The sequence below is a fragment of the Microtus pennsylvanicus genome, chromosome 2, assembly GCF_037038515.1.
Source record: "Microtus pennsylvanicus isolate mMicPen1 chromosome 2, mMicPen1.hap1, whole genome shotgun sequence".
Taxonomy (NCBI): domain Eukaryota; kingdom Metazoa; phylum Chordata; class Mammalia; order Rodentia; family Cricetidae; genus Microtus; species Microtus pennsylvanicus.
In genome coordinates, this window is record NC_134580.1 from 41,917,829 (window position 1) to 41,943,933 (window position 26,105).

The 26,105-nt window shown below is 46.6% G+C and overlaps 1 protein-coding gene across 5 annotated transcripts in view; it reads left to right on the top strand.

Annotated features, from left to right (window-relative positions):
* Positions 1-26,105, top strand: part of Asap1 (ArfGAP with SH3 domain, ankyrin repeat and PH domain 1) — a 284,912-nt gene that overhangs the window by 25,813 nt on the left and 232,994 nt on the right. For all 5 annotated transcript variants that reach the window (XR_012909632.1, XM_075960908.1, XM_075960911.1 and 2 more), the window contains exon 2: positions 7,375-7,460. Coding sequence is in view for 4 of the 5 variants with exons in the window: in XM_075960908.1 (XP_075817023.1) it covers positions 7,402-7,460 (59 nt within the window). In the remaining variant the exon portion in view is untranslated. The remainder of the gene's footprint in view (positions 1-7,374; positions 7,461-26,105) is intronic.

Consider the following 26,105-nt stretch of genomic DNA (forward strand, 5'->3'; position numbering starts at 1 on the left):
AGATCTGAAGAAGGGATTTGGCTCCTTGTTTCTCACATCGACGGCCCTGTGAGGTCTGTGCTCAGCTTAAAGTAGATGAATGTGGCTTAGACATACATTATTTCTTTTGTTTCTGGGATTCCTTTGATTACAAGATGCATTATTGATGTCCTAACGGTGCTGGCAGAGAAAGCAGACGTTGAAGTGCATTGATAGGAATACACGTTCTGTGTCAGATGTGTGCTAACCTGTGAAAATATGGCCATCAGAGAGGGAGGAAATGAGACGATTAAGAACAACATAGCCACGCTGGGTGGCTGGGTGGTAGCTGCTGATGGAGCGAGGTGTGAGCGTGAGTGGGGCTGGTTTGGCCAGCTTCTTAAAAGTCTTTTTTAACATCTAACATCCCAAGTGCTGGATACATGCAATAGAGTCGTCTCTCCTGAGGCCAAGCCTGCTCTGAAGGGTTGTTGAGATTTAAAGGAAAGAAAGGACTTACAGATATCTAGGTGTTTTGTTTTTTTTTTTTTTTTAATTTCTGGTTTTTTTTCTTTTCTGTTATGGTAAGAAACACTGGCAAAAATCAGCTTAGGAGAGGAAAGGGTTTATTTCATCCTACAGTTTTAGATCACCGTTCTTTGTTGAGAGAAGCCGAGGCAGGAACTTGAAGGCAGGCATGCCTGCTTGCTCTTCCACACAGCATTGCCTCTGACCAAGCCGCTCACTTCACAGCTGAGGAAGTGCAACAGGAACCATGGGGCCAGCTCCATGGTTGGCTTATACTCAGCTAACTTTCTTCTTTAGTTTAAGACCACCTGCCCAGGGAATGGCTCTGCCCACAGTGGGCTGGGTCCCCCTATATCAATTAACAATCAAGATAATCCCGCACGGACACGCCCACAAGCCAGTCTGACCTGTGCAGTTCCTCCACTTAGATTTTCCTCTGGACGACGCTGGGCTGTGCCAGGTTGTCAGCTAACCAGGACACCAGGTTTTATTTGTTAATCATAAAAAGTAGCAAGATGCTCATCCTGTATTAGTCCGTTCCTTTCCCTGTGAGATACAGCAACAACAGGGCCTTGGGTTGCTCTTGGGTTGTCATGAAATTAAAGAAGTTTTTGTTGTGTGTGATACACATACTTGCCACACAACACGTGCTGGCCTTGATATTTAAGAAAAGAAAATGTTATTTAGGCTGCGAGGGTTATTGTTGCCTCCTTGAGATGGAACAGGTGTGGTGCCTCTCATTGCCCTGGGTCTGACGAGGACTCATCATTGCAGAGTAGTTGACTCTGGGCCTGAATGCTGCAAGGAAGCACTCAGCCACAAGGCTTCCAGGGGAGCCAAAACTGCCCAGGCAAGTTCTTCCCACACTGTTTTTTCCTGTCCTCGGTCTGAGTGGAGGCTGGGACACTGAGGTGTTATTCCTGGAAGGTGACTTGCAGGCCTTGGAAGTAGCATCCTCTCTGTTTGTCACTGGGGCAGGAATCACTGGACACCCAACCGGATGAGCAGCCACACGGAGCATGTCCACGCTGCTGATCTTGATGACAAGTTGCTAAGTCAGCCCTCCTGGCTGCAGGTGTCATTTCTATTTCGGGGTTGTCACCATAGCGACAGTTATTTGTTCTATCACCTATTGGCTATGGGTCATTGGCTCTGTCTACATAGAAACTCCCTTAGTGTCAGCATCTCTAAGCCTACCTTGGCAGTGCTGAGTTCCAATTACAGTAACTACCTAGCACTCAGGTCCTACTGGAGCTCTGAGCTTTGAGTGTTGGAGCCTTCAGCTCATCGTGCTACAGCTCCGTGGTAGAGAGAAACAATAACTCTTGGTGGCTTTCAGGAATTCTTCTGCAGGCTCAGCTCTTCACAGTCCCCGCTCTCCCCTTCTGGAACTATTCAGCTGCTGCTACAGCAGCTATATACCTATCCTTGGGGCTGGGAAACCTGGGAATTGTCTGCTCTTATTCATGCTATCAGCTTAGCTTGCTCTTCATGCGGCAAAGATCACAAGGAAGCAATAAAACCGTCAATGAGGCCTTATTAGATCCTGGACTTCAGCGTGAGTTGCGAGCAACATAGGGAGGAAATAGAAGGACCCTCCATTGGACCCATCTCAGGATCGCCGTTTCTTGTAAACAGTTGTAAGGAAGCCCTAGTTGTCCTGGGAGGGGCATCTCCCTGCCAGATCGAAGACTGTTGTTGTGAGGATGTCAGGTGGCTGTGGTGGAACCACAGTGAGTCATTTGAAGCTGTCGTGACAAAGCCAAATCTCTTCAGTCATTGGATGGTGTCTGGATTTGCCGTGCCTCCCAAAACAAAGCCAGGTTAGAATAGTTACCGTGGTAGTTGTGATATTTCCTGTGACTGGAACAGAGTCTCTTTGGGGCATCTGGGGCTGGTTCAGGGTCTTATCTGGGCATCGGTCACTGTGTCGGTGTCCCTGAATGTTCACAAGGCATTTAAAGCTCCCTCGGCTGTCCTGAGAAAAGCCCCAGGAACTATCTAGGGAGTGTCTGTGTGGTCAGCTTTTGTGGTTGCTGTGAAAACAGTGGGGCTGAGGTTTAGTTGCTGCTGCCCCCGACAGGCCTTCGGGAGTGGCATCAGCGTCATCCACAGCCTTGCAGGACTTGGGAAGAGGGAGGAAAACACTCGTGATTCTGATCTAGCTGATGTTCTTGCTCAGCCCAGAGCAGTTACAGGTTCTGCCCTAAGTAGCTAACACCACAGCCAGGCATGAGGGAAGACTGGCAGCTATCAATCAAGCCAGGGAATTGCCTGCAATAGACAGCTTCAGTCATTTAAAACAACAAAACAAAAAACAAACAAACAAAGAAAAACTCCCTTGGGGAGTACCTACATAAAAAGATTAAACATGAAATGGACGGTGCTCTTTCTCAGACCTAATCTAACCGTGCCTTAACCTCAGCCCAGCACCTTAGCGAAGGATGGGGCCTCCCTCTCCTCAGCCACACATCTGCCCTCCACAGGCAGTTCTCACACTTTATGATCGTTCTCCCTCCTAGCAACACTGCGTCATAAATGTCATCATTCCTCTCTAGGCGGGTGCTGCTTGGAGCCAAAGGCAGAGGAAATGTGAGGTCATAAATATGAAAGATGAAGGCCTGAAGCAGAGCGATGGGAAAGATGCGGTCCCCAGTGAAGGGACTTGTACCCTGTTGTGCCTCTTTCTCCGAGGGGTCTCTCCCTGTGAGGGGAGGTGTACTTTTGTTCCCTCATCCTGGTCAGAGGGCTTTATTATGGAGCTACCTCTAAGCTTGGGAATGGACAGGAGAAAGAGGCGGGTGTTGCTTGCTGTCCTTTAATGGTGCTGAGAGGCCTCATGATCTGCCATCTGCAAGCTGGTAAAGCCAAGGTCAGTGATGGGGTTCAGTTTGAGTCTGGAAGCCTGAGGACCAGGAGACCTAAGGTGTCTGTACTAACCTGAATCAGAAGGCCCAAGAACAAGACATTCCAGTCTCTTAGGGACAGAAGAAGATGGATTGCAGCTCAAGCAGAGAGCAAATTCACCCCCTCTTTTTGCTTTATTCAGGCCCTTGAACGGACTGGATGAGGCCCACTGACCCCAGAAACACCCTCGGCAGACATATCCACATGCAATGTTTTTCCAGCTGCCTGGACTGCTCTTAGTCAAGTCAGGCTGACACATGAGACTGGCCGTCACACCGCTCATGAAGGGGTCGTTTTTGTTGTCATTCATGCCACAAGAGTTCAGAAATGGGGAAACTATTGGGTCAGGAAATTCTGGGACTGCTTCGTGGAAGGGGTGGTGCTTCACCCTGAAGAAACGAGTTGAGGGGCTGAGATATGGAAAGGAATAATAGCACAACATGATTGGTGTTTTCTTTAGGCCCCTGGCTTTGTCTAAGCACAGCTCCCACTGAACAGGAAAAAATTGCCTTGGTAAATAGGAACAGTGTTTGACATGGTTTGATGAGCGGAAGCAATTGTCTGAGCTGTAGCCAGCTGCAGATGACTCCAGAGTTCACGACATCCTTTCTGAAAGGATGTGAATTCAATGTCTGTGAGGCACTCATGAAATAAAATCCAGCTCCTCCATGAGGATTGGCACTGGAGTGTATTTGTAATTAATATAAATATTAATTATATTATTAATGATTTTTATTGAGTTAATAATTAAAATTATTAATTATTCTATGACAGAATATTTGGTATAAACAACTAAAGGATGGAGGATATATTTTGGCTCATGGTTTCAGAGGGTTCACTCCCTGGTTGCTTGATCCTTTGTACTCAGGCGGAGCATTGTAGCACACATGAGGTATGTCCGTCTGCACCTCATGACGGACAGGAGACAGAGAGGAAGAAAGGAAATTCCAGGATGAAGTATGAGCTTCAAAACCATGTCCAAAGCCACCTACTTTTTCTAATTAGGCCCCATCTTCTAAAGTTTCTACCACCCTCACAAACATTACCAACATTGTGGGCTCCAGTGTTCAACAAATGATTGTGCACACGTGTGTGTGTGTGTGTGTGTGTGTGTGTGTGTGTGTGTGTGTGTGTGTATACAATGAATATATGTATACCAAAAACACTACCAACCCAATTTGAGGTTTGGAAAGATGGCTTAGTAGTTAAGGATACTTAGTGCTCTTACAGAGGACCCAGGTTCAGTTCCCACTACCTACGTCAGGCAGCTTACAATTGCTTGTAACTTCAGTTCCAAGGGATTCTATGTCCTCTTCTGACTTCTGTGGGTACCAGCATGCATGTAGTGCACATAAATTCATGCAGGTTTATACACACATACACATTGGAAGATCTTTTTAGAAACCTACCCATTTGTTAAATAGTATAAAATGTTTTTTTAAAACTTATTTGTGGTTCTCAGCCACTAAGAAAATCATTTTAATTGAAATGTGTTATTTATCTCGCCTTTATAAAAGCTAGTCCCAGAGAGGGGGGAAAACGCCAGCCTTAAAATTAAAATAGTATTTATCGTCAAGCATTATGGTAATAAATGCTTTTTGTTTTATTCCTTAGTAGTTTTCCTGATCCCTCTGGAAGGAAATATCCGCTGAAACAAAATAAGTCTCAGAGGATAAAATGGTCTTAATGTGTGTGCTGAGCTTAGAGCCGTGTAGGAGACATTTTTAGCTTGTATGGATGCTGACCTCGTCTTAGGAGGTCATCCCCAAAGCAGCGGAGTGTCACACCTCACAAAGCTCTTTCACACACATCTCTCTGAAGATCTGCAGTGTGTACTGAGGTGGGCTAGGCTAGAATTATGGCCTTGTTTCACAAACAAGGACATGAGAGCCTGAGAGGCTAAACAATGAACATGGGGTTCTGAGAACCCATCAAAGGACAAGGCTGAGGTAGGTGAGTGGACCAGGACTCATGTAGCAACATGTGGAAGACTTGTGTGTGCAGGGAAGTATGGCTGCAGTTTGTTTATTTATGTGTTTTAGTATCATCTTTTTTTATTTTTTTTGAGCAGTCCCATGTATCTCAGGCTAGCCTTAATGGCCTTATGTACCAAAAAAGTCTCATGTATACCAGGCTAGCCTCCACTTCCTTATCAAGCCAAGGATGACTTTGAACTTTCTGATCCTCCTGCCCCTATCTACAAAGTGCTGGGATTATAGGTATGCATGATTTCTGTAGTGCTAAAGATCAAACCCAGTGTTTTGTGCATGTTAGGCAAGCACTCTACCAACCGAACCACATTCTCAGTTCAAGTTTTTGAACCTGGGTCCAGAATCTGGTTCTTCCCTGCACTGTCTCAAGTACATTGTTTTTTTTGTTTGTTTGTTTCTAAGTCTTGATTTTTCTCTTCTATAAAAATGACTAATCATGTATCTTGAGGACGTTTGCGAGGGTCAACTTGTCACCAGGTAGGTGGGAATGCTACAGGAAGAGCTGTGCCGTCCTAGCTGTGCTTTTCCCTAACTTGTAGTCCTGCAGATTGGTATTCATAAACTAATATTCCCATGTCTATTAGGTTTAAAAATTCATATATTTATTATTGATTTTGGCATGTGTGCACTCCTCATGCCATTTTACATGCATGTGGAAGTCGGAGGACAACTTGTGAGAGTTGGCTTTCTCTTCCCATCCCCTGAAGTCCCCTGAATTCAGATTGCCAGACAAGGTGGCAAAATGAGGCCAATGAAGTGGACAGGCATTGCGTTAGTGATTTACATTCTTGTCATTGAGCAGGGCTTCTGAAACTTTGTCCACCCTGACCCTATTTCAAGTGAACAATTTTAAAGCAACCTCTGTTGTGTAAGTTTATAAAGCATGTATACATATAAAGCCATACATTTGTTTTTAAATGACCATTTATTAAAGGGGAAATCAATTATATATACTAATGAGATGGATGTATTGTTTGTTTTTACTTGAATTAAGTCTTGGTTGAACACTTGAGACAGAAAGACATAGGACATCTTCAGTGCTTTTCAGAGCTGATCCATATTCCAGTTTTATAATTATCAACTCAAGGAATAATGCCTCTCATAGATACACAGTACAAAACAGAAGAAGTGCATTTAAGGCTGTTTCAGAAATGGTTGGACATTCTGCCCTGATCCTAAGTTAAAATTCATGTAACTATGAAACTCAAGTCAGCAATTTGAGCAAGGTTTTAAAAATCAAACATTCTGATACAATACAGTCCAAAGGCAGACGAATTTTAATGCTTGAGAGCTGACTGTCGGAAAGTAGTGAAAGTCCTTATTTTCTATCCTTAAACGGCTACACTTTCATAAGAGCACTAATTCGTAGCATACAGTGGTTTTAGATGGAGTTACCGCTCTGAGTTGGAAATTCCCTGAGAAGCACCAAGCAGGCCCTGTGGCTCATGGTCCTTTCTAACCCCACTTTCTTTCCTCTCTATCTTAACAAATATTGAAGCTGCTTCCTTATGCAGTGCCTTCCATTCCAGACTTCTTGCATTCATTGCACTCAGCAAATAATTAAGCTTTGATATTCATGCATTAATTAGAATCCTTTTCCAGGTTCACAGAGGGCTCTGTTCATCTCCCTTTGCTTTCTTTCTGAGACAGGTTCCTCAGCTTTCCAGTAAGCACACAGCTGCACGTGTCTGTCTGTCTGTCCATCATACCTGCCACACATCGTTAGTTCATGTTTAAGAAGCCTGGGCCTAGAGAAGTTAATGACTTGTAAATTGCTCTCCAAGGCTGAGCCAGAAATAGAAGGCAAGAAGGTACCTGAACAGTCTAGCACAGAGCTGCTCCACGGAGGTGTCAACCCCACTGTGGGGAGTGACACGTGCTAGCTTTCCACCATCACACATCGACTGGCCACCCTAGGGAGCCGAAGCACTGTTAATGAGCGCCCAGCCCCCTGGCTGACAGTGTCACCTTTTCTCCCCACACTCTTCAGGTCGTTTTCGGATGTGACGGCTGAGACATGAGATCTTCAGCCTCCCGGCTCTCCAGTTTTTCCTCCAGAGATTCACTATGGAATCGGTGAGTGGTCCCTGACCCGCCATGTCTGGGAAACGTGTTGATGCTTTGGGGGTTCAGCGGCAGCAACATGTACAGGGTGGGTTAGGAACAGCGTACTGCATACATGCCCACTGCTCTTTCAGTGTTTGTAGTATGAGGGACCTCCGAAATTCCTCCTTTTGGTTCACATTTATTTGCGCATGCGTGTTTTATAGCATACGAAGTCAGAGAACAAGTTTCGGGAGTTGGTTTTCTCTCTTCCGCCATGTAGGCTTTTGGGATTCAACTTAGAGTCTCAGACTCAGTGGCAAATACTCTTACCACCTTGCCTGTCTTTCCTTGTTGAGACAAGATCTCACGCTGCCCCAGACTGGTTTTGACTATACCTAGAGGTTGAGCATGACCTTGAACTTCTGGTCTTCAGTCTCTGACTCCTCGGTGTTGGGATTACAGGTGCATTTTGCCACACCTGGTTTTGTGGTGCAGGGGATGGGACCAGGGCTGTGTACATGCTAGGCTAGCATTCTACCAACTGAACTCCATCCCAACCCTTTTGCACAGTTTTCTATCACATTCATTACCTGTTGGATTTAATCCTAAGGAAATGCACAGGGTGGGGCAGGGTGAGGTGGAGAGGGATGTATCAGGAAGTGGTCAGGAATTACAGCGGGTGCTGCTTTAGTCAGGGGAAGTTCATTGGAGATAGTTGCATCCTGTCCACACATCTGAACTGCTGTGTAGGGACGACTGCATTGGTAAATAACTCTCCTTCTAGCTGGATTGGAAGTCATTTTCTCCGGCCCCGGGGTCCCTATGTATCCCCCACATCTTCTGTGTCATCCCTTCTTGAAAGTGGGTTTGCCCCCATTCGGCAGCTGAGACTACTGAGTCCTAGAAATGGGGCAGATAAGGGAGAGGCTGAGAAGTTCAACTTCAGGGGTCAATTAGAAACCTGACTGCTCAGGAAGAGCCCCGAGAAAACTGCAAAATCATGAAGGTTGACCCGCATGGGTTGATTTGCTGCTGCTGATGTTGCCTGGAAATCCGTGTGGTGTGATGCCTGCACGCTAGTGTGCGAGGGAGTGGCTGATTCCTGGCCCTGCTTCAGAGTCGTGTGCTCTTTGTTGAGCCATTGACCTTATCTCTTACTTCTGTTCCTTATCTAGGAAAGGGGAGGGGTGATAAATATTTATGTTTCAGATTTTTTGGCACAGGTTAGAAGTCCCGCAGCTGAGTGTTTGTATATGGTAGGTACACAGAATGCAGTCATTATTTCATTTATCAGGCCGAAAATAAATTTTAAGGATGGTTGGATAAGCAAACGTTTTCTGAACAGGGCGCTAGGGAGCTGGACTCAGGGAAATGCTTGCTATGAAAGCAGGAGGACCCGAGTTCAGGTCTCCAGCACCCGTGCAAAAGCTGGGCAGTGCCAAGGCTGTGTGCGTTTGTAACTCCAGTGCTTGGGGGCAGGGGTGGGTAGAGATGGGTGAACTTTTGAAGCTTTCCAGCCAGCCAGTATAGACAGCTATAAACTAGATCCATTAAGAGAACATGTCTTAAACATGATGTGCAGAAATAACTGAGAAAGATGTCTGGGCATAAAGCTGTGACCTCTGCAGGCACATCCACGGACATGCTTAATACACACACACGTGTATGCACACACGCATACACGCTTGCACACACACACGCATGCACGCATGCTCAAATATTGAATAGATGGGTGGGAGAAACGAGAGGAGCAATCAAAACTGAGGCTTTTGATGTGACCCAGACAGGAGGTGACAAGAAACTGTTTCCAAGGAAACAAGGCTGTAGATGTCTGCTTTCATAGGTTGTCTATTACAAGATTTTTCAGATCCTGTTATGTTTTATTGTGATTTGTTTTTGAGATCAGGAGTACCATACAAAGTGGCATTGATTTTTGTAGGTATCCTTTTAGGGCATATGCATTGTACTGTGATTGTTAGAACTCATGGCATTACTGGAATTCGGTTTTTGCTATGAATGACATAAAACCTAAGGCCCTTGACTTTAAAAATGTAGGAAGTGGGAGCTGGGAGTTGACTCCGCAGTTAAAGCACTTGCTCTGCAAGCATCGGGATTGGAATTCAGATCCTAGAAGCCAGGTGACTGCTAGGCTCGTGTGGTACCCTGCTGGTAATTCCAGCCTTGGAAGATGGAGACAGGATCCTTGGAGTAAGCTGATCATCAAGACTAACTCTTGGTGAGTTTGGTTCAACTGAGAAACACTCTGAATGAATAAGGCTTGAAGAAGGATTCCTGATATTAAATCAATCAATCAGTCTCTCTCTCTCTCTCTCTCTCTCTCTCTCTCACACACACACACACACACACACACACAGGGACCTGGCCATACATGTGCACACTCATGTACATATACACACTACACACACACATGGAAAAATACAGATAGTGTGTATATATTCTCTTCTCTGAAAGTTCAGACACAGATGGGGAGGTGCTGCAGTAGTCGGTAAGGTCTCAGGCCATTTCTCTTGTTTCTCTACTGTGTGGCTTTCTGTTCCCAAGGCTCTCTTATTCTCCCATGCTGGCTGTTCTTTTTCCTGACCATTACATTTACCAGAAGTTAAAAAAAAAAAAAAAGCAAGAGAGGCAAGGTATGTAGTACTTCAGCGTATATCTTGTTGGCTGAAATTTAATCCTCTGGCTATACTTAGTTGCAACACCAACAACAAAGACTTGATTAAAATATGGTCTTTATTCAGTGAGAATGTGCTTACCATCTTCTTTAGGCATGGTACTGCTTACTGAGAAGATAAGCTTTTTAGCCAGCCTGCTGGAGTTCTAATTGCTGGACACTAGTCAGGTGACCTTGAAAATCTAACCTTTCCGAGCCTTGGGATTTTCACCTGTGAAAAGCCGGTCTCTGTAGCGGCACTAAGTGTTCTTGTGAGCAGTGGATGAGCCAAGGCGAAGCTCTCGCCCCTAGTGCCCGGCGCACCGTAATTGCCTCAACTTACGACTTCATTGCTTCATCCACTCACTGGTGCCTGCCTTCTGCCTCTCCTCTGTTAGCGCTACTATTGCTTCTGGCTGCCGCTGCTGTTGCACTGTTCCGCTGTTGTCTACTGCTTCTGCTGCTCCCATTCCCACAGCCTCTGCAAGTCCAAAGCTTCCGGTCGTGCTGTGACTCCTCCCACCGTGCCTCCTACTTCCGGATGCAGTGCTACTTTTAGTACCCTGTTCTCGCTGGTTGGCAGCACTGCGCTCCCTGCCTTTGACTCTGTACTTCCCTCCATTATCAAGATGAGTCTGAAAGTAGCTAAAAGGGAGCAGATGCGACTGGCATCTAAGGTTCTACTGATCTATTTTCTGACGTAGGTGCTAGCTTCTCTGTGCCAAATGTGCCACTTAAGACATAGAGGGTTCTGTCTGTTTATTTTTATTATTTATTTATTTATTGGTTTATTCGAGACAAGATTTCTCTGTGTAGCTTTGGAGCCTGTCCTGGAACTAGCTCTGGTAGACCAGGCTGTCCTCTAATTCACAGAGATCCACCTGCCTCTGCCTTCCTAGGGCTGGGATTAAAGGCGTGCGTCACCACCACCCAGCTCTGTGTGTTTATTTTATACTTCAGAAAACAAAAGTGTCCTTTAGGGCTAGGGAGATATTTTAGGTGGTAAAGTGTGTGCTGTGTAAGCGTGAGGACCTGAGTTCAAGTCCTTCAAGCCTTGAAAAAAAGCCAAGAATGGTGGCATAGTACTCAGGAGGCAGAGACGAAACGATCCCCGGGTTTGCCGGACAGTCTACCTAAATCAGTGAGTTCCAGGTTCAGTGAGGGACTTGCCTCAAAAATTCGGTGGAGAGGGATTGAGAAAGACTCCCAATACCTGCATACTGCATATGCGCACACACAGACACACGCACACATGCACGCACGCCGTAGCTGGCAAGTGGTAGAACATGAATCACACCCAGCTGATTGCAAACAAAGCCTGTGTTCTGAACTGTAATCTAAAGACCTGTCTTTCTATCTCTCAGTTCCTTCATTCTTTCACTCAAGGGACAGTAATCCATTGCCCATTTCTTAGGTGGTAGGTGCCGGAGACTGGAATACAGCGTCCATGCAGATGGTACAGCTGCCTTGTAGAGCTCTGTCTTGACGAGGTGAACGCCATAGGACTGTTAGAATAGGTTCAGTGTGAAATGCCCTGGGGCCCCACAATGGGCCCGGGAAGCCAGTCTAACCGCTCTGCTGAGTGATTGATGGGGAAACGTACCACATTAGTGGGCGATCCAGCTACGTGTGGCCCACGTTCAGCCATATAAAGCAGTGTTCGCCACCTCTGCCAACAAATACTAATAAGGGGTCAGCTTTTCTTGTCTTGGCTGTCACTGTACGGCTGTCACAGTTACGAGCTAGCTGCCTGGCACTCCACGCAGCAGGCCACACGGAAGCTGTGAATTCAGTGGCGGACAAAGAAAGGAGTGGAGACTTCCCACACTGTTACTGAAGGCAGCACGGATGAGTGAGCCAATGACTGAGATCGGAATCCACAGCAGGGCAGGTGCCATGCACTCAAGTGTGGTAGGAAATGAAATGGGCCACTTCTTTTTGACACCGTGCATGACACCAGCAAGGCAGGGAAACAGCCCGTGGCAGCTATGTCGGGTTCCGAAACCAGCTGGTATTGTTTTCAGGGTTTTTCTCCATGTGTACAAATGACCTAACTTGAGCCTGCAGCCCTCCGAAGCCAAGCCCTGGGAAAATCCTCTGCTTTCCAAATGTCAAGGCAGACTCCGTCATTATCTTGCTGCCAGCTGTTAGCCCAAATTGAATTCCCCTGAATCCAGCTGATGTCCCTTTTTGGCCACAGGGCAGGGGTCAGGAATGTGTGCTGCACATGGACAGGAAACGTGTCCCAGAAGCCAAACACACAAGGCTAACCTCTCAACTCTGCATTTCTAACATAGCCAAAAGGGTCAGGGTGCCTAAGGGGTCTGAGTGTGAAAGAAAAAGAAATGCATGATAAAAAAACAGTTTTTAAGCTCCATTGTGAAAGGCCCTTTGATATCATTGAAGTAGCCTAAAATTCCTGCAGCTGCTTTCCAGCTCTGGCTGTTCCTCAGTTATAAAGGTTCAAGCTAGAAGGTTCTCCCCAAACGGAGAGTCTGGAAAGTATTATCCTGCCTCTCCTTCCCTCCTTCCCCCTTCCCTTCTTCCCTCTCTCCTTCCCTCCCTCCCTCCCTCCTTCCCTTTGCTGCAGCATGCTGGGGGTGAGGCAAGGAGGGCATGTCCCTGTAGGCTCAGAGAGTGTGGTCTGCCAATACCTGGCTCTGAACCCCTCGTCTCCTGTTTTTGCAGTGTGTATTTTCTTTCTCCTTTCCTGTAAGAACTCCAGTCATACTAGATTTAGGGTCTGTCCTGCCTCCCTGTGACCTCTCCTAAATGTATACCCGATTATACCTGCAAAGATCCTGATTTCTTGTGTTTGTTTGTTTTTGAGCTAGGTTCTCATTAGCCCAGGCTGCCCCTGAACTTGTTATGAAGCTGAAGTTTGGCCTTGAACTCCTGAACATCCTGATTGTATCTCCCAGGTGTTAGGATTACAGGTGAATGCCAATGCAGCAGATCCTGTTTTCCAATGAATGGCCATGTTCATGCGTGCTTGTAGTTGAGATTTGTGTGTCTTTTACGGGCATCGCAGCACATTGCGAACATAGACCCTCACGCTTCCTAAGGCCCTGAGTCTGGCTTACCACCTTACCCTCTCTCAGTGTTATCTTTGAAGGTAAAGGGCACACGTGTGGAGGGTGGTGCCTTAGGTTGCTTGAATTCAAATGCTTCCTATTTCTAGCTAAGAAACTCAACTGGTGGCTGCTCCCGTGTGAGAAGTTCCTGTGGGATTCCCCGTTGGTAAGAGGGCTCCTTCTTGCAGCTATCACCGGTGCTGTTTGCATTCTGGGCTGAAAGATGAAGTCATTGAGTTCAGGGGAAAGACCTGGACAAGGAGGAGATTCCCCACTGACAGTGTAGGCCACTTGTGTGGCCTGGGTACATTTCTTGGCTGGTCTGCCCTGGGCATCTTATGTGCTCCTTGATGCGAGGGGCTCTTTGTGAGGACAGCCAGAACCAAATAATGTTGGCAGGATTACCTGGCTTATAGTAAGCGCAGGATGCCTGTGCTGGGTACGCCAGGGCATAGTATTCCTCCAGGAAGAGGCATCTGCCTGGCTCATGCCACTGCATAGTTCCCATAGTAAAGGCCCAAGTTCACTGTGCAGGACTGAGCATCCTCAAAGCTTTTGGCCGTCACTTCCCTCAGTCGTGTGTATTGGTTAATTTTCTTGTTGATATGACAAAAATCCCTTCAAGCAGGGAGGGTTTGTTTTGTTTGTTCAAGGGCACTGTCCATCGCTGTAGGGAGACAGGGCAGCAGGGGCGTGAGACCCATTGCTTAGCAGTCAGGACGCAGAGATGAAGGCAGGTGTTCAGTTCCCTTTCTTTTTTTTGTTCAATGCAGGATCTCAGCCCACAGATGCTTCTGAAGCCCCTAGATAGGAGAGGTCTTTCCTCCTTACTTAACCCCATCTGGAAACTCCCTCCCAGACACGCCCAGAAGTTTGTCTTCTACTGATTTGAAATCCTAGCAAGTTGACAGTAAGACGGACCGTCACCGTGTGTTTTACAAACATGGAGAGCTGCCTCTCACAGAAATGTCTGAGGGAAGCAGCAGCATTGAGAACGGGATATGGTTACAAACCAGGCGAAAGTCTGCCCTGCAATGAGCAGTGAGTTCAAGTGATGAAAAACAAATGGGGCTGAAACAGCGAAAGATAAGGTAGTATTGGAAAGATGATGGTCGCTTTCCAAAGTTATGAGGATAATTATATGGGGCAGGACAATAGCAGTCTGTCCTGTCCTCGTCCATGGGTCTGCTCTGAGAATTAAATGGGAAATAGCCTATGAAGGGCATGCCCAGCACCAGGCATGTATTTGGTGCTCACTAAATGCGAATGGTTAGTACGCATCATCTTGTCTAAACCGTGGCACACTCTTCACAGGAAAGGATTGGAATTAATTATACAGGTGAACACATCTGTCCCTCCTTCATCGTCTTATTTAAAGGGACTTGCTTTTTGTCACTCAGCAAGTGTTGCGTGGCCCTGAAGAGCCAGGTGGAAGATGAGACAGGTAACCATAGGAAGCGGATTAGAAATCCTATGGATTGGGGTGGCCAACTTGGGATCCTCCTGCTTGGCCTTGGGAAAACACAGATACCCTTGACCTGACCTTCAGACATATAAGCTGAGAGCCCCCCACCAAGTCAGACCTTTCTGGAGAGGGGGTCTTGGTGATCAGCTAAGTTGAGTGCCACTGGGGAAGACTACAAGAGGCAAAGGAGTGGAGAAAATGACGGACTAGGGCTATTACCATACTTCCACTTTTCATCTTGGCATTCCTGTCCCAGAACTACCTAAGGTATGACAGGACAGGCGTGGAGCCAAAATTCTTTCTTTCATGTCTCAAAGCTGTGACACTGACATATTTCCTGTGGTTGGTAGTAGTGAATGCTTTTTAAAAAAATTCTTACTAGAATACTTAAATTGCAGTAAAGTATGCATAACAAAATTATCACTTGTTTTTTAATGCATAGTTCTATTGTAGTAAGTACAATCACACTGTTGTGTAACCATCACCACGCCCCGTTTCCAGAATGTTTGTAGTTTGCAAAACTGAACTTCTGAGACTGGGGTGTGGTTCAGTGGGAAAGCACTTTTTTTGGCACGTGCTAGGAAGCCCTGGGTTTGGTGGCAGAGCAATCAAAAGCGAGCAGACAGGCAGAGTCTTCCAACCTTGGCAACTCCATTTCCATCAGATATTAGCTCCACATTCCTCTGCCCCCAGCATGTGGCAACTTTCAGTCTGCTTTCTGTCCGTAAATCTGGGCATTCAGGGTAGCTTATATAAACCGAATTATACAGTATTTGCTCTTTTGTGACCAATTTCACTTGAAACAGTGTTTTCAAGGCTCATTAGTATTGCAGCATGGTCAGAATTCCCTTTTCAGGCTGAAAAACACTGTGTGTGTGTGTGTGTGTGTGTGTGTGTGTGTGTGTGTGTGTGTGTGTGTGTGTGTGAGATATGGCTACCTTTTCTTTATCCACCATTCATTCACTTTCACTCATGAACAGTGATTTGTTTGCACCCATTATGAGTAACTTTGCTGTGAATCTGCATGTATAAATATCTGTTGAAGTCTCTATAATTCTTTTGGGTGTATACACTGGAGTAGACTTGCTGGGCTGTATGGTAATTCTGTGTTAATTGTCTTAAGGAACCCCTATATTGCTTTCCATAGCAACTACACCAGTTGTATTTTCCCCAGCACAGGCAAGGGTTCCTGGTCTTCTTTGCCCTTACTGTAATTTTCTACTTTCTCTGTAGCAGCCATTCTCATAGGTGTGAAGACTTCCAGTCAGAACAAAGCATGGGCAGCTTCACGTTTCTCTTATGTTGTCTAGGCCAATTAAGCAATTCTGGGCTTTTATTTAAGCCCTAGGCATAGAGAATAACAGACCTAAGTAATTGTTGTATGCTTCCTGCCTTCAAGACATTCAGGGAGTGTTGGGGGAAATAAATATGCAAATGGGTCATTTCAAGCCAATATAATAGGGCTGATAATGTATCCTAGTGGGCTAATAATTTATAAATGCTTTTGCCTTGAATGCAGACAGAAAAAGATAGCAGCAAATGTTTTGTGTCCTTAATTTTTACTGACTTCAGAGTCCCAGAATGCTTAGGCTGGAAGGGACTTCCCAGCGTTTCCTGTGACAATAGACGTGTTTGCCTGTCGCATCTGCTAGCCGTGAGTCCTTAAGAGGCATCAAGTGGATGGAGAAACTACATTTTTAATATCGGTTTAATTTTAATGAACTTACATTTAAATTCAAATGAGTTTAATTTAAATGGCTGCTGTGTTGGAACCTACAGGAGACAGACATCATCTACCTCTTCTCACACCTAGGAAGCTGGTCACTAAGCTTCCCTGTGCCTTCTCTCTAGCAATTCTGGTTCCTTCCGTTTGGAATGGAGCCAGGAGTCTGCATTTAACCACTCTGTGTGATCTTGATACAACTACATCCGAGAAGTGCCCCCTCGTATCATGTTCCTCAATGTCTGTATCTTCTTGTGAAATGCAAAATAAAATTTGCTTTTCCACTGGCCATAGTCATATATTGCCTAGCAATGTTCTGAGCAGCCGTACGTCAGATACGGAACGGGGGTCCACAGGACCAGGACACTCACTATTGTCACATGCTATCATTGCACTGTGCATGCGTAGGTGGTGATGTTGCAAGCAGTCCCGCTGCATAGCCTATTATGTAAAAGAGCACATGATACGCATCATCATACTAGACAGTGATAATGAAGACTGCACTATGTGTCTATGTATTTATTATACCCTTCATTGTTATTTTAGAGTATACTACTATTAACAAGAAAAACATTCTGCCGCCCAGGAGCCTTGAGTGTTCTCACTGCAGCAGGGCTTACTCATTTCATGCTTACTGTGCCTCTTGACTCCTCCCAAAGGCCAAGTCCAGTGGTTACTGACCCATACCATCTAGGTTTGTGTGAAAAACAAAAAGACCTGATGACACACTACATATCCATCCCTGTCAGACACACCAGCACTAATATAAAAGCAATGATTACCTGTGGGAAGGCAAGGTGGAGCACAATTAATGAATTAGTCAGCCAGTTTCCTTCCACAGGACCTTAGCCAGACATCCTGGCATCAAAAAGTGGGGTTTCATAGCATTAATTAAGAGCACACAGTGTCTGACCTGGCTGTGAACGCTGGGTCCACCTGAGACCTTACTCTGGTCCTAGGCACTTTTCCTCATCTGTAAATTGGATGTAGCACTGTCCCTCACCTAAGACAATCCATGTGAAGTTTGTACTTGTTACTTGGCATTCCTTGGAATAACAAAAACCCAGTAGGAGATAACCCTGTGTACTTAACGTGAGCCAACTTCTCTCTCTCTCTCTGTTCTAAGCACTTGCTGCTGATTAACTTTCAACCAGACAGCAACCTTGTGAGAAGACAGAGTCATTATCTGGGCAGGTTGCAGTCCTTGGAGGTCTGGAAGACTGCTTAAGAACACTGTGCTGGTGGGTAGCATAAGTAGAACTCAGTTGCGGGCAGTTGGCCCTGGAGGCTGCATTTATTCCTATCCCGGGCCTTAGGAAAGCCCTATGAAGGTGAGCCTCATGCCTCCTGTGGCTCACCTGACCCGGAATGCCTGGGCTTTGGAATTCATCCTCAGGTCAGCTCAGCTTCCAAGAAACGCTTGACCCAGCTGCTGCTTCTCCTTCACTCTGGAATCTGTTGTGTTTGAGTTTCCACAGCCCACACCCACCTGGATGTCCTCTGGTCACTGTAGCTTCTTTCTCAGTGCACCTTGTTCCAACCAATCCTGGCGTGCTTTTGAAGTTGGCTGTAGCGTGGTGACTTCCACATTCTATCTCCAAGTTCTAGACTCGATCGCCCAAGTGCCCTATTAACAACTCTCCGCAGGCCCCTCAGACTCGGTGTAGGTTGAGCATCCCGCGCCAAACATCTGAAATCTAAAATACTCCAAAATCAGAAACTCCTTGGGCCTCGAACATGATGCCACGAGTGGAAAATTCCGCACCTCGGGACCTCATTTTATGCAGGTATTAAGAATATTGGAAATTACCTTCTGGCTATGTTTATGAAGTGTTGATGAGACATGAATGAATTTCGTGTTTAGACTTGAGTCTGTCCCCAAGATACGTCCTTATGTATATGCAAATAACAAAAATCAAGAAAATTTGACAACTCAAGCAAAGCTGGCCCCGGGCATTTCAGGTAAGGAATGCTCCGATCTCATGTCCACTATGGCTGGCTCTTCCTGTTTCCACATGTCGTTGAACTGTGCTGTGCTGCATGCAATGTCCATGGCTACAGAGCCCCTTGCCCATTGACTAGAGACTCTCTCTGCCCCTGCTGCCTGGACCCTGACCCCTACCCTGCTTCTAATCATGCCCACTGTCCTCCTCTGTGTCTCTCACAAGTGGTGTCCTGTCTCTGGGTTCTGTTTCATGTCGTTTTCTCTGCCCACCAGGCCCGTTTCTCTGTACCTCTTGACACTGTGCTCCCGGCATTCAGATGCCCACATCTCAGGCAAAGTGAAAGTCCTTAGATAGCTCTTTACCTGCTCTATGACCTATGGCTGCTCCCTCCCTATTTCCTTTACTTCCCTCTTATATTATATGTGTGTTCACATGTATGTTTGCACATGTACCTGTGGAGGCCAGAGGACAGTGTCTAGTGTCTCCTTCAATCGCTTCCCACCTTCTTTTCTGAGACAGGGTCTCTCACTGAACCCCGAGCTCACCAATTTAGTCAGCCTTGCTGGTCAGTGAAGTCTAGAGAGCCTCTTGTCTCTGCCACCTCAGCACCCATAGATGGGCACCCAGCTTTTATGAGTACCGGGGATTTGAACTCATGTCCTCAGGCTTGCACAATAAGTTTACCAGCTGGTCCATCTCCCCAGCTCCCTCCCTGGGGCTTTCTCCCTAGCAATCTGCATTTTCTCTGGATATGTCTGACCATCCATGGTGGCTGCTTATAGTACTTGCTAGAATAGACTCAACCCCTACGCAGCTGAGCATGAGCATAAAGTGCCAGATGCAGCCCTGTTCTTTGTAGACCCCATCACAAGTGAGACAATACTCATATGTATTATCCAAGTGATTGACAACTAGATGGAACTTGGGCTTTTTTAATGGACCTTGGTCTCTGTTTTCACAGTTGTCCTTGCTGATCTTCCAAAGTATGAGAACTTTTACTAAGATAACCTCAAAAGGAAATAGAGGTCTTAGACGACCATTCCATATTAAAGTCGATCAATGACTGTACAGATTTGAATAGGGGTTTTTTGTTATTGTTGTTGTTCATAAAACGAACAGATTATACTGTGTCCTTCTGAAAGGGGTCTTTGGTGTTGATAAACAAGAATATGGGTTTTCCTGCCAATTGTAATGCAAACAGTGACATCACCTCCAGAATCAAAAGGTGCTTGCCAAGCCGAAATGGAGAGTGTGCGTTTTGGCGAAGCCACAGAACTTTTGAACAGGAAGGTTTTAAGGTTTACAAAGGAACTACAGATGGGCCATTGACACGACTCTGGCTGCGGTGAGCTGAGCCACAGCTCACTGCTTCTCCTTTTCATTAGCAGCATGAAAATTAACTGTTAGGCTCTGGAACTGCTGCTCATGGCTGAGGTGAGCTGGCTTTGAGCTGAGTTCGAACCTTCCAGGCAGCGGGAATGGAGTGTTCTTCAATGTAGTGATGAGTTGGGTCTTCCAGACTCTAGGCACAGGTGGTGTTTTCAAGTATATCGCCAAGACTGCTGTCTGAATTTCCACATATCCCACCCCATTCTTAGGATGGAGTGATGAGGTGTACACAGTGACAAACTCAGTTGTGAGGGACTGTGTTGCCTATGTGTGTCAGCAGTTTTACTCCTGGGGGACAGAAACCTGGCTGTAATATTTGCTTTTCTCTTAACTGTGGCAAAATCTGACAAGAACGATATAAGGACAGAAGAGTTTCTTTTGGTTTGTGGTGTGCAAGGCGTGGCAGCAAGAATCTGAGGCAGCTGGTGACGCGGTGACAACTGTCAGCTCGCTTTCTCCTTTTCGTTCAGTCTGAGACCTCAGCCCACTAGGTGCTATCTCTCATCCAGGGTTGGTCTTCCTCAGTTAAGTCTCTCTGGATGTCTCACAGACATGGCCAGAGGTTTGTCTGCTAGCTGATACCAAATCCAGCTGATTAACTGTCGTACCATCTCAGGTCAGTTGATGCAATGAAGGGATTTCGTTGTTCATGAGACAGTTAAGGGTGAAAGCTAGTCCCAGTGGCCATTAGAGTCCAAAGTTTGTCCTCTCTTCTCTCTCTGCTTCATCATCGTATTGGTTACATTTGTGTCCCTGTGCCCATGGCACCCGGTAGAAGCAGACTGGTTTACGGTTTCAGGAATTTAGGTCTATCATGGAGGGAGGGTAGACGCAGCATGTAATGGAGGCTGTTCACATCACGGTGGACCAGGCAGCAGAGCCGAGGAGGAGACTGGAAATTGGCGGTAGGCATAACCTTTATGTGCCCACCCCCTGTAACCTACTTCTGCCTGTGAGAACACAGTCCATACAGGTTACCACAGTCTCCCCGAGACCAAAAAACCATGATGTCTTGATTTCAGAAGTCCCTGCCTTCCAGCTACCAGGTTAGCCATCCCTAAAGACAGAGAGCTTTGCTTTCTAGGAGCTCTTCCAAACTCTCTTAATTGGTTTCCCCAGTTTGGGTCACATGCCCAGCCTTGTTTCGATCACTATGGACCAGATGACAGAAGATTCTAATAGGACAGGCCTGTGTCACCTGACCATTCTCAGAACTGGGGGAGAGAGGTTGAAGGTCAGCCGCATAGGAACGATAGGGGAGGGATGACTTCCCCTACGGGATCTGGGAATATATGAGAAGAGCAAGTCCTGGGTGCTAGTCAGGCAGGAGCACAGGTGGTAGAGTTTAATCAGCGTGTGTTCAGGAGTCTCTGGCTTGCTTGGCTCTTCGAATAACCTCAGACACACGCCCATCAGCAGAGGACAGCCCCGTTCCCCTCTAGAACTGCTCCAGTGCACACGTGCGTGGGCTCCGAGGCTATGGCTGCTACCCACTCCTACTGGAGCTGTCTCATTCCACTAATTGCACAGGATCAAAGACAGAATTTGGACCCATTGTTTACCATTGGTCTCCTCTAAAATGTGGGTGAAGGTCTCTGCCCCTTCCTGTCTGGCACCCTGTTGGTAAGAATGGACAAGAGTCTGATTGACAAGGTGCAGCTCTAAGGGGCAGGAGTCCTGTGGACTCGGGACAGGCACTGAGCACTAAGGAGGTCCTTCCATGTCCCAGGGAGCAGTAAACTCTGTTCCATTGTCCTTCATACCTGTGCCTCTTTATATCTCTACCACTAACCTCTTTGTTATCTATGCTTTAGCCAGAACAGAGTTCTGCAGATTTATTAAAGTTTATTCTTTCCATTTCTGGGACTTCTTAGATGCAGACCATTAGCGCGAACACCCAGAGGCTGTGCTCCTTGCTTCGCATGGCTCTGTCAAGCCCCATGTAAACTCCCCAAGTGTACGTGCCTGTGTGGTCCATCTTCCTCTCACCATTCACCTAGTCTCTGCCTCACTTCATTATGACCCTTGGAAGGGTGGGGGAATCATCTGTCTTGCTTAGTGCTATGAGTGGGTTCAGAGCCAGTGCCACTTGGTCAATGCATTTAATGAATGAATGTTTAGGCCATGGGGAGTCACTCAGAGAGGCATGACTTTCCCAGGTTTCCCTAGACAGTAAGAGGCACCACCCTCTCTATAACTCACACACAACTTCCTGTGCCCTGCCTGTTTCCTTCTGCTAAGAACCACGGTTCTTTGAGTAGTAGTTGAAAGACAGGAATTATAATGCATGACAAACGCTTGTCTATAACAGGCCATAAATTCCATGGCAACACTGATAACTTTGATACTGTATCTGTACAATTATCTTTGCTGCTTGCTAAGAGCAGGTCTGCAGAGTGGGAGAGCCTTAGTGTTTACCCTCATCAGAGAAGCCCTTCCCTGCTGGTGGCCTGAGGTCATTCCATCTTACCTCCATGTCTGTCTGGTTGGAGGCTGTCACCCCTGAACTGCTGTAATTTCCTGTGACTGTAAACAAAGGATAAGGTATTGGCTTGTCACGTCAATAGCATGGTTTAACTCCAGAGGACTCTGGCTTCCCTGTCTCAGGGTTCAAATGGGAGAATTCATGGTCATGTCACAAAAGGTATGTGACATGCCTCTCCGAACTGTGTGCAGGGGAAGTAGATATGTCTGGAGAGTAGCCAGGAGAGCTGGGGTTTTGCCTGTGGTACCCAACTGCTGAGGGGCCTTGGGGAGAGTCCTTTTACCTCGCAGGGATGGGTGATGGTGCTGTTCTGTAGCCACTGATGTGTCTCAGGTAGATGCTGGCTTCAGATTCTCCTGGATGCAGGAATACCACTTGAGTCATTGGATACTGGTTCCTCCTTTGGCTGTGGTACCTACATGCCTATCAGGAAGATTCTCCAGCCCCCTCTGAGCTGTGTGACCTAGAACAAGCTACTATCTGTAAGCTCTGATTGATTCACCTGGGGTTAATAATAAATCCCACATGTGGCTGAATATCAACCACGTCCGCTGTGCCTGGCGCATAGTAGATCCTTCGTGCTCTGCCCTCTGTTCTGCTGGCTCCATTCTTAGGCAGACCAATTCCCCATGTTGGCTCCTGATGGATTGGTACTCCCAGCCTCCTGATTTCCAGTGTGCTGACAAGAGTGTCTTTTTTTTCCTCTCTAGAAGGTGTGGGATAGAGATACGTTTCAAGCTTCACTGGCTCCGAGCATCTGCTCTCAGCTTGCGGAGCCCATGAGAGGAGAGGTCTGAGAAGTGAGCAATCTGCCCACCAGGTTGGGAAAGATATGGATGATGGACCAGACTGAATGGGCAATGCCATTTCTATATAGAAGAACTAATAAAGAACCTTTCAAGTGCTTTGTAGTAGGTAGAGGAAGCCGGTGATGTGGGCTGACCATGTTCTTCCCTGGCTCTGTACCTTTGCATGTGTGTTTCCTTCTCCTGCCTAGTACACACTCATATATCCTCCCAGACTTGGCTTCTGAGGTTCTCTCTGGCTAAAGTAGCCACTTCCTCTCCCCTCCGGCCTTATTTCCTTGTTGTCACCGCTTTTCCGTTTTTGAGCAAGCCTCCATTGGGCCGCAGCACCATGCGATGGAATACCAATGAGAACCTATCATAGTGCTGCTGTCAGAGTTGGTCTGATCCGTCCTCTTCTCCGCGTTCTCCAGAGCCGTTACTTGTTTATTCATTTGTTCAGCAAATATTTATAAAGCACCTGCTATTTTGCCAGGCATTGCCGCAGAAGCTGGGGATTCAGCGCCCAGCAAGAAAGACAGGGAAATCAATAAATAACATGGAAGAACAAGATAATTTTTGATGGTATGTAAGTTAAGAAAATAAGCCAGGGCAAAGAGGGAGGGGAAGATCTGAAGCGGAAGGAGCATAAGCGGGAAGGAGGGACCATGTGGAGACAGACCTGAAGGGGTCAGTTTGTAGAGATCTGGGTGCCCGCTATCCTGGGATGGCATGTGCAGATGCCCAAGGTGTGTGTGATCCAGAAGTGGCAAAAACCAGGGCTGTGATGTCACAAAAGGCAAAGGCTTGGAAAGTGAGGTCAGAGGTTGACCATATGTGAGGCTTAGGTTTTGTTCTGAGTGCTTTAGGTCACTGCTTTTGAGTCTTCTTCTGTGATGCTTCAACACCGTCGCCGGATGCCACAAGGTGCCCATTAAGAACTTGAAGTGTGGCCTGTCCCAGCTTGAGATGTGAGTATAAAACTGATCAGTTTCCAAGAGTTGACACGACAAAACAGATGCAGGCGTGTTCCACTGATGACACGCGGATGTCTTTTTTGGTCCTTGTGGTTAGAGGACCTAGTATTACTTTCTAATAGTAATCTATTAATAGTAATAGTAATCCCATCTGTTTCTTTTGACTTTCCTCCTCTGGCTTCTGTGATTTGGACTACATGCCTGACATAGTCTGACTGCCATCGCTGCAGTATCCTGGGGGTCCCCTGAGTTTTTTTTTTCACTTGCTTGGTTCCATCAACCTCTTGACTGGCCTATCCTCCTCCTCGAGACCCAGTACTTAATCTAGTAGGCAGAGTCCTTGGGTACTAGGTGTTTAACTTGGACCACCTAGGCCCACATTGTTCCTTGTATTCAAGGCATCCACCACAGCTCTCCCCGAGAAATCTTGGTGACCTCAGACTGCACATGGTGCAGGTCAGGGTACTTGGAGGTGACTGCCCAGGAGTAGTCCTTAGCCCAGAGGAACTATAATGAGTAAGTGCTCAGCCTCCTTGTCTAGGCCCTTCCCTAAGGTGTGCTTCAGGGCGTCTCCAAGGCCTTCAGTGGGGCAATCTCTGGTTGCCGTCTGTGCACCTTGCTCTTTAATACATCCAAGACTGGCTTCCTTTCTCTCTTTGTCTTACGTCCCTGTTACCTCCCCAGGATCAACTCCCAAATATGTACATGTACTCAGAGCCGGTTGTGCTTCGTGGCAGACCCAGTCCTAGCCTTGAGTCCAATAAACAGGTGTTCAGTAGAAGACAAGAGGGCCCATCCACTCCAGTATATTTCTGTGCATAGGCTGGTTGCCAATGTTTAGGGCATGGGGGTGGGGTGAGCATAATAACAGATTCCTCAGTTAGTCTTCTTTGGTCTCTGGACCTCTAAGCCCAAGGACAAAGAGCAGGGACAATGAGTTCACCAACTTTGGGGTGTGTCGTCTTTCTTGTGCACACACCCAGGAGGATGGTTGAGTCAGAAGTTGAGTCAGTGGGGCAGAGCCACTCGGGAGAGCATAGTCCTCTTGGATTAGCTGGGTCATGGGGCTCAGAGAATGTCTCTCAGCAGGAATCGGGCAGGCACTGTTCCCCACATACAATAGACTTTTATGGGTGCCAAACCTTTATTTTTTTCTAAGAAATAACCATGCCTAAACCCCAATATATGTAGGGGTTTTTCTTGGTGTGTTTTTAATTAATTATATTTTTTAATACTGGGTACTTCTCCAATTTTCTTTTCTATTTTCGTCTTTCTCCATTTCTCTCTCTCTTTCTTCTTTTGCTTTGTTTTTTTTTCAAGACAGCGTTTTTTCTATGTTGCCCCGGCTGTCCTGGAACTCATTCTGTAGACCAGGTTGGCTTTGAACTCAGAGATCCGCCTGCCCCTGCCTCCCTAATGCTAGGATTAAAGGCTTGTGCCACCACTGCCCAGCTAGTTCTCCAATTTTCTAAAGCCAACAGGTACACTGCCATTCATTCTAATCCCCCCATGTATGTGTGAGTGTTTTGATGATTTGTTTATTTTCCTTTATGTATCTGAGTGTTGTGCCGGATAGTTTTATATAAACTTCACACAAGCTAGAGTTGCCAGAAAAGAGGGAGAGCCTCAACTGAGAAAAGGTCTCTGTAAGACCCAGTTATAGGCAAACCTGTAGGGCATTTTCTAAATTCGTGATTGGTGTGGGAGGGCCCAGCCCTTTATGGAAGTATCCTCTATGCGCTGATAGGCCTGCAGGAATGCAGTCTGAGCAAGCCAATAAGCAATGCTCCTCCATAGCCTTTGTATCAACTCCTGCCTCCAGATTCCATCCTTGCTGGGGTTCCTGTTTGACTTCCTTCAGTGATGGACTGCATCGTGGAATGTAAGCCAAATAAATGTGATAATTTGCAAGTAATTGGCCCCCATAAGCTTACAGGGAATGGCACTATTAGGAGGTGTTTCTTTGTTGGAGTAGGTATGGCCTTGTTGGAGGAAGTGTGGCACTCTGGGGGCGGGCTTTCAGGTTTTCTAGGCTCAAGATATTGCCCAGTGTCTGTCCCCTTCCTATTGCCTTCTGATCAAGATGTAGCCAGCACCATGTCTGCTGAACATTCCAGTGGAGCATGCCCATTGCAATCGCACAAGCTGCCATGCTCCCCG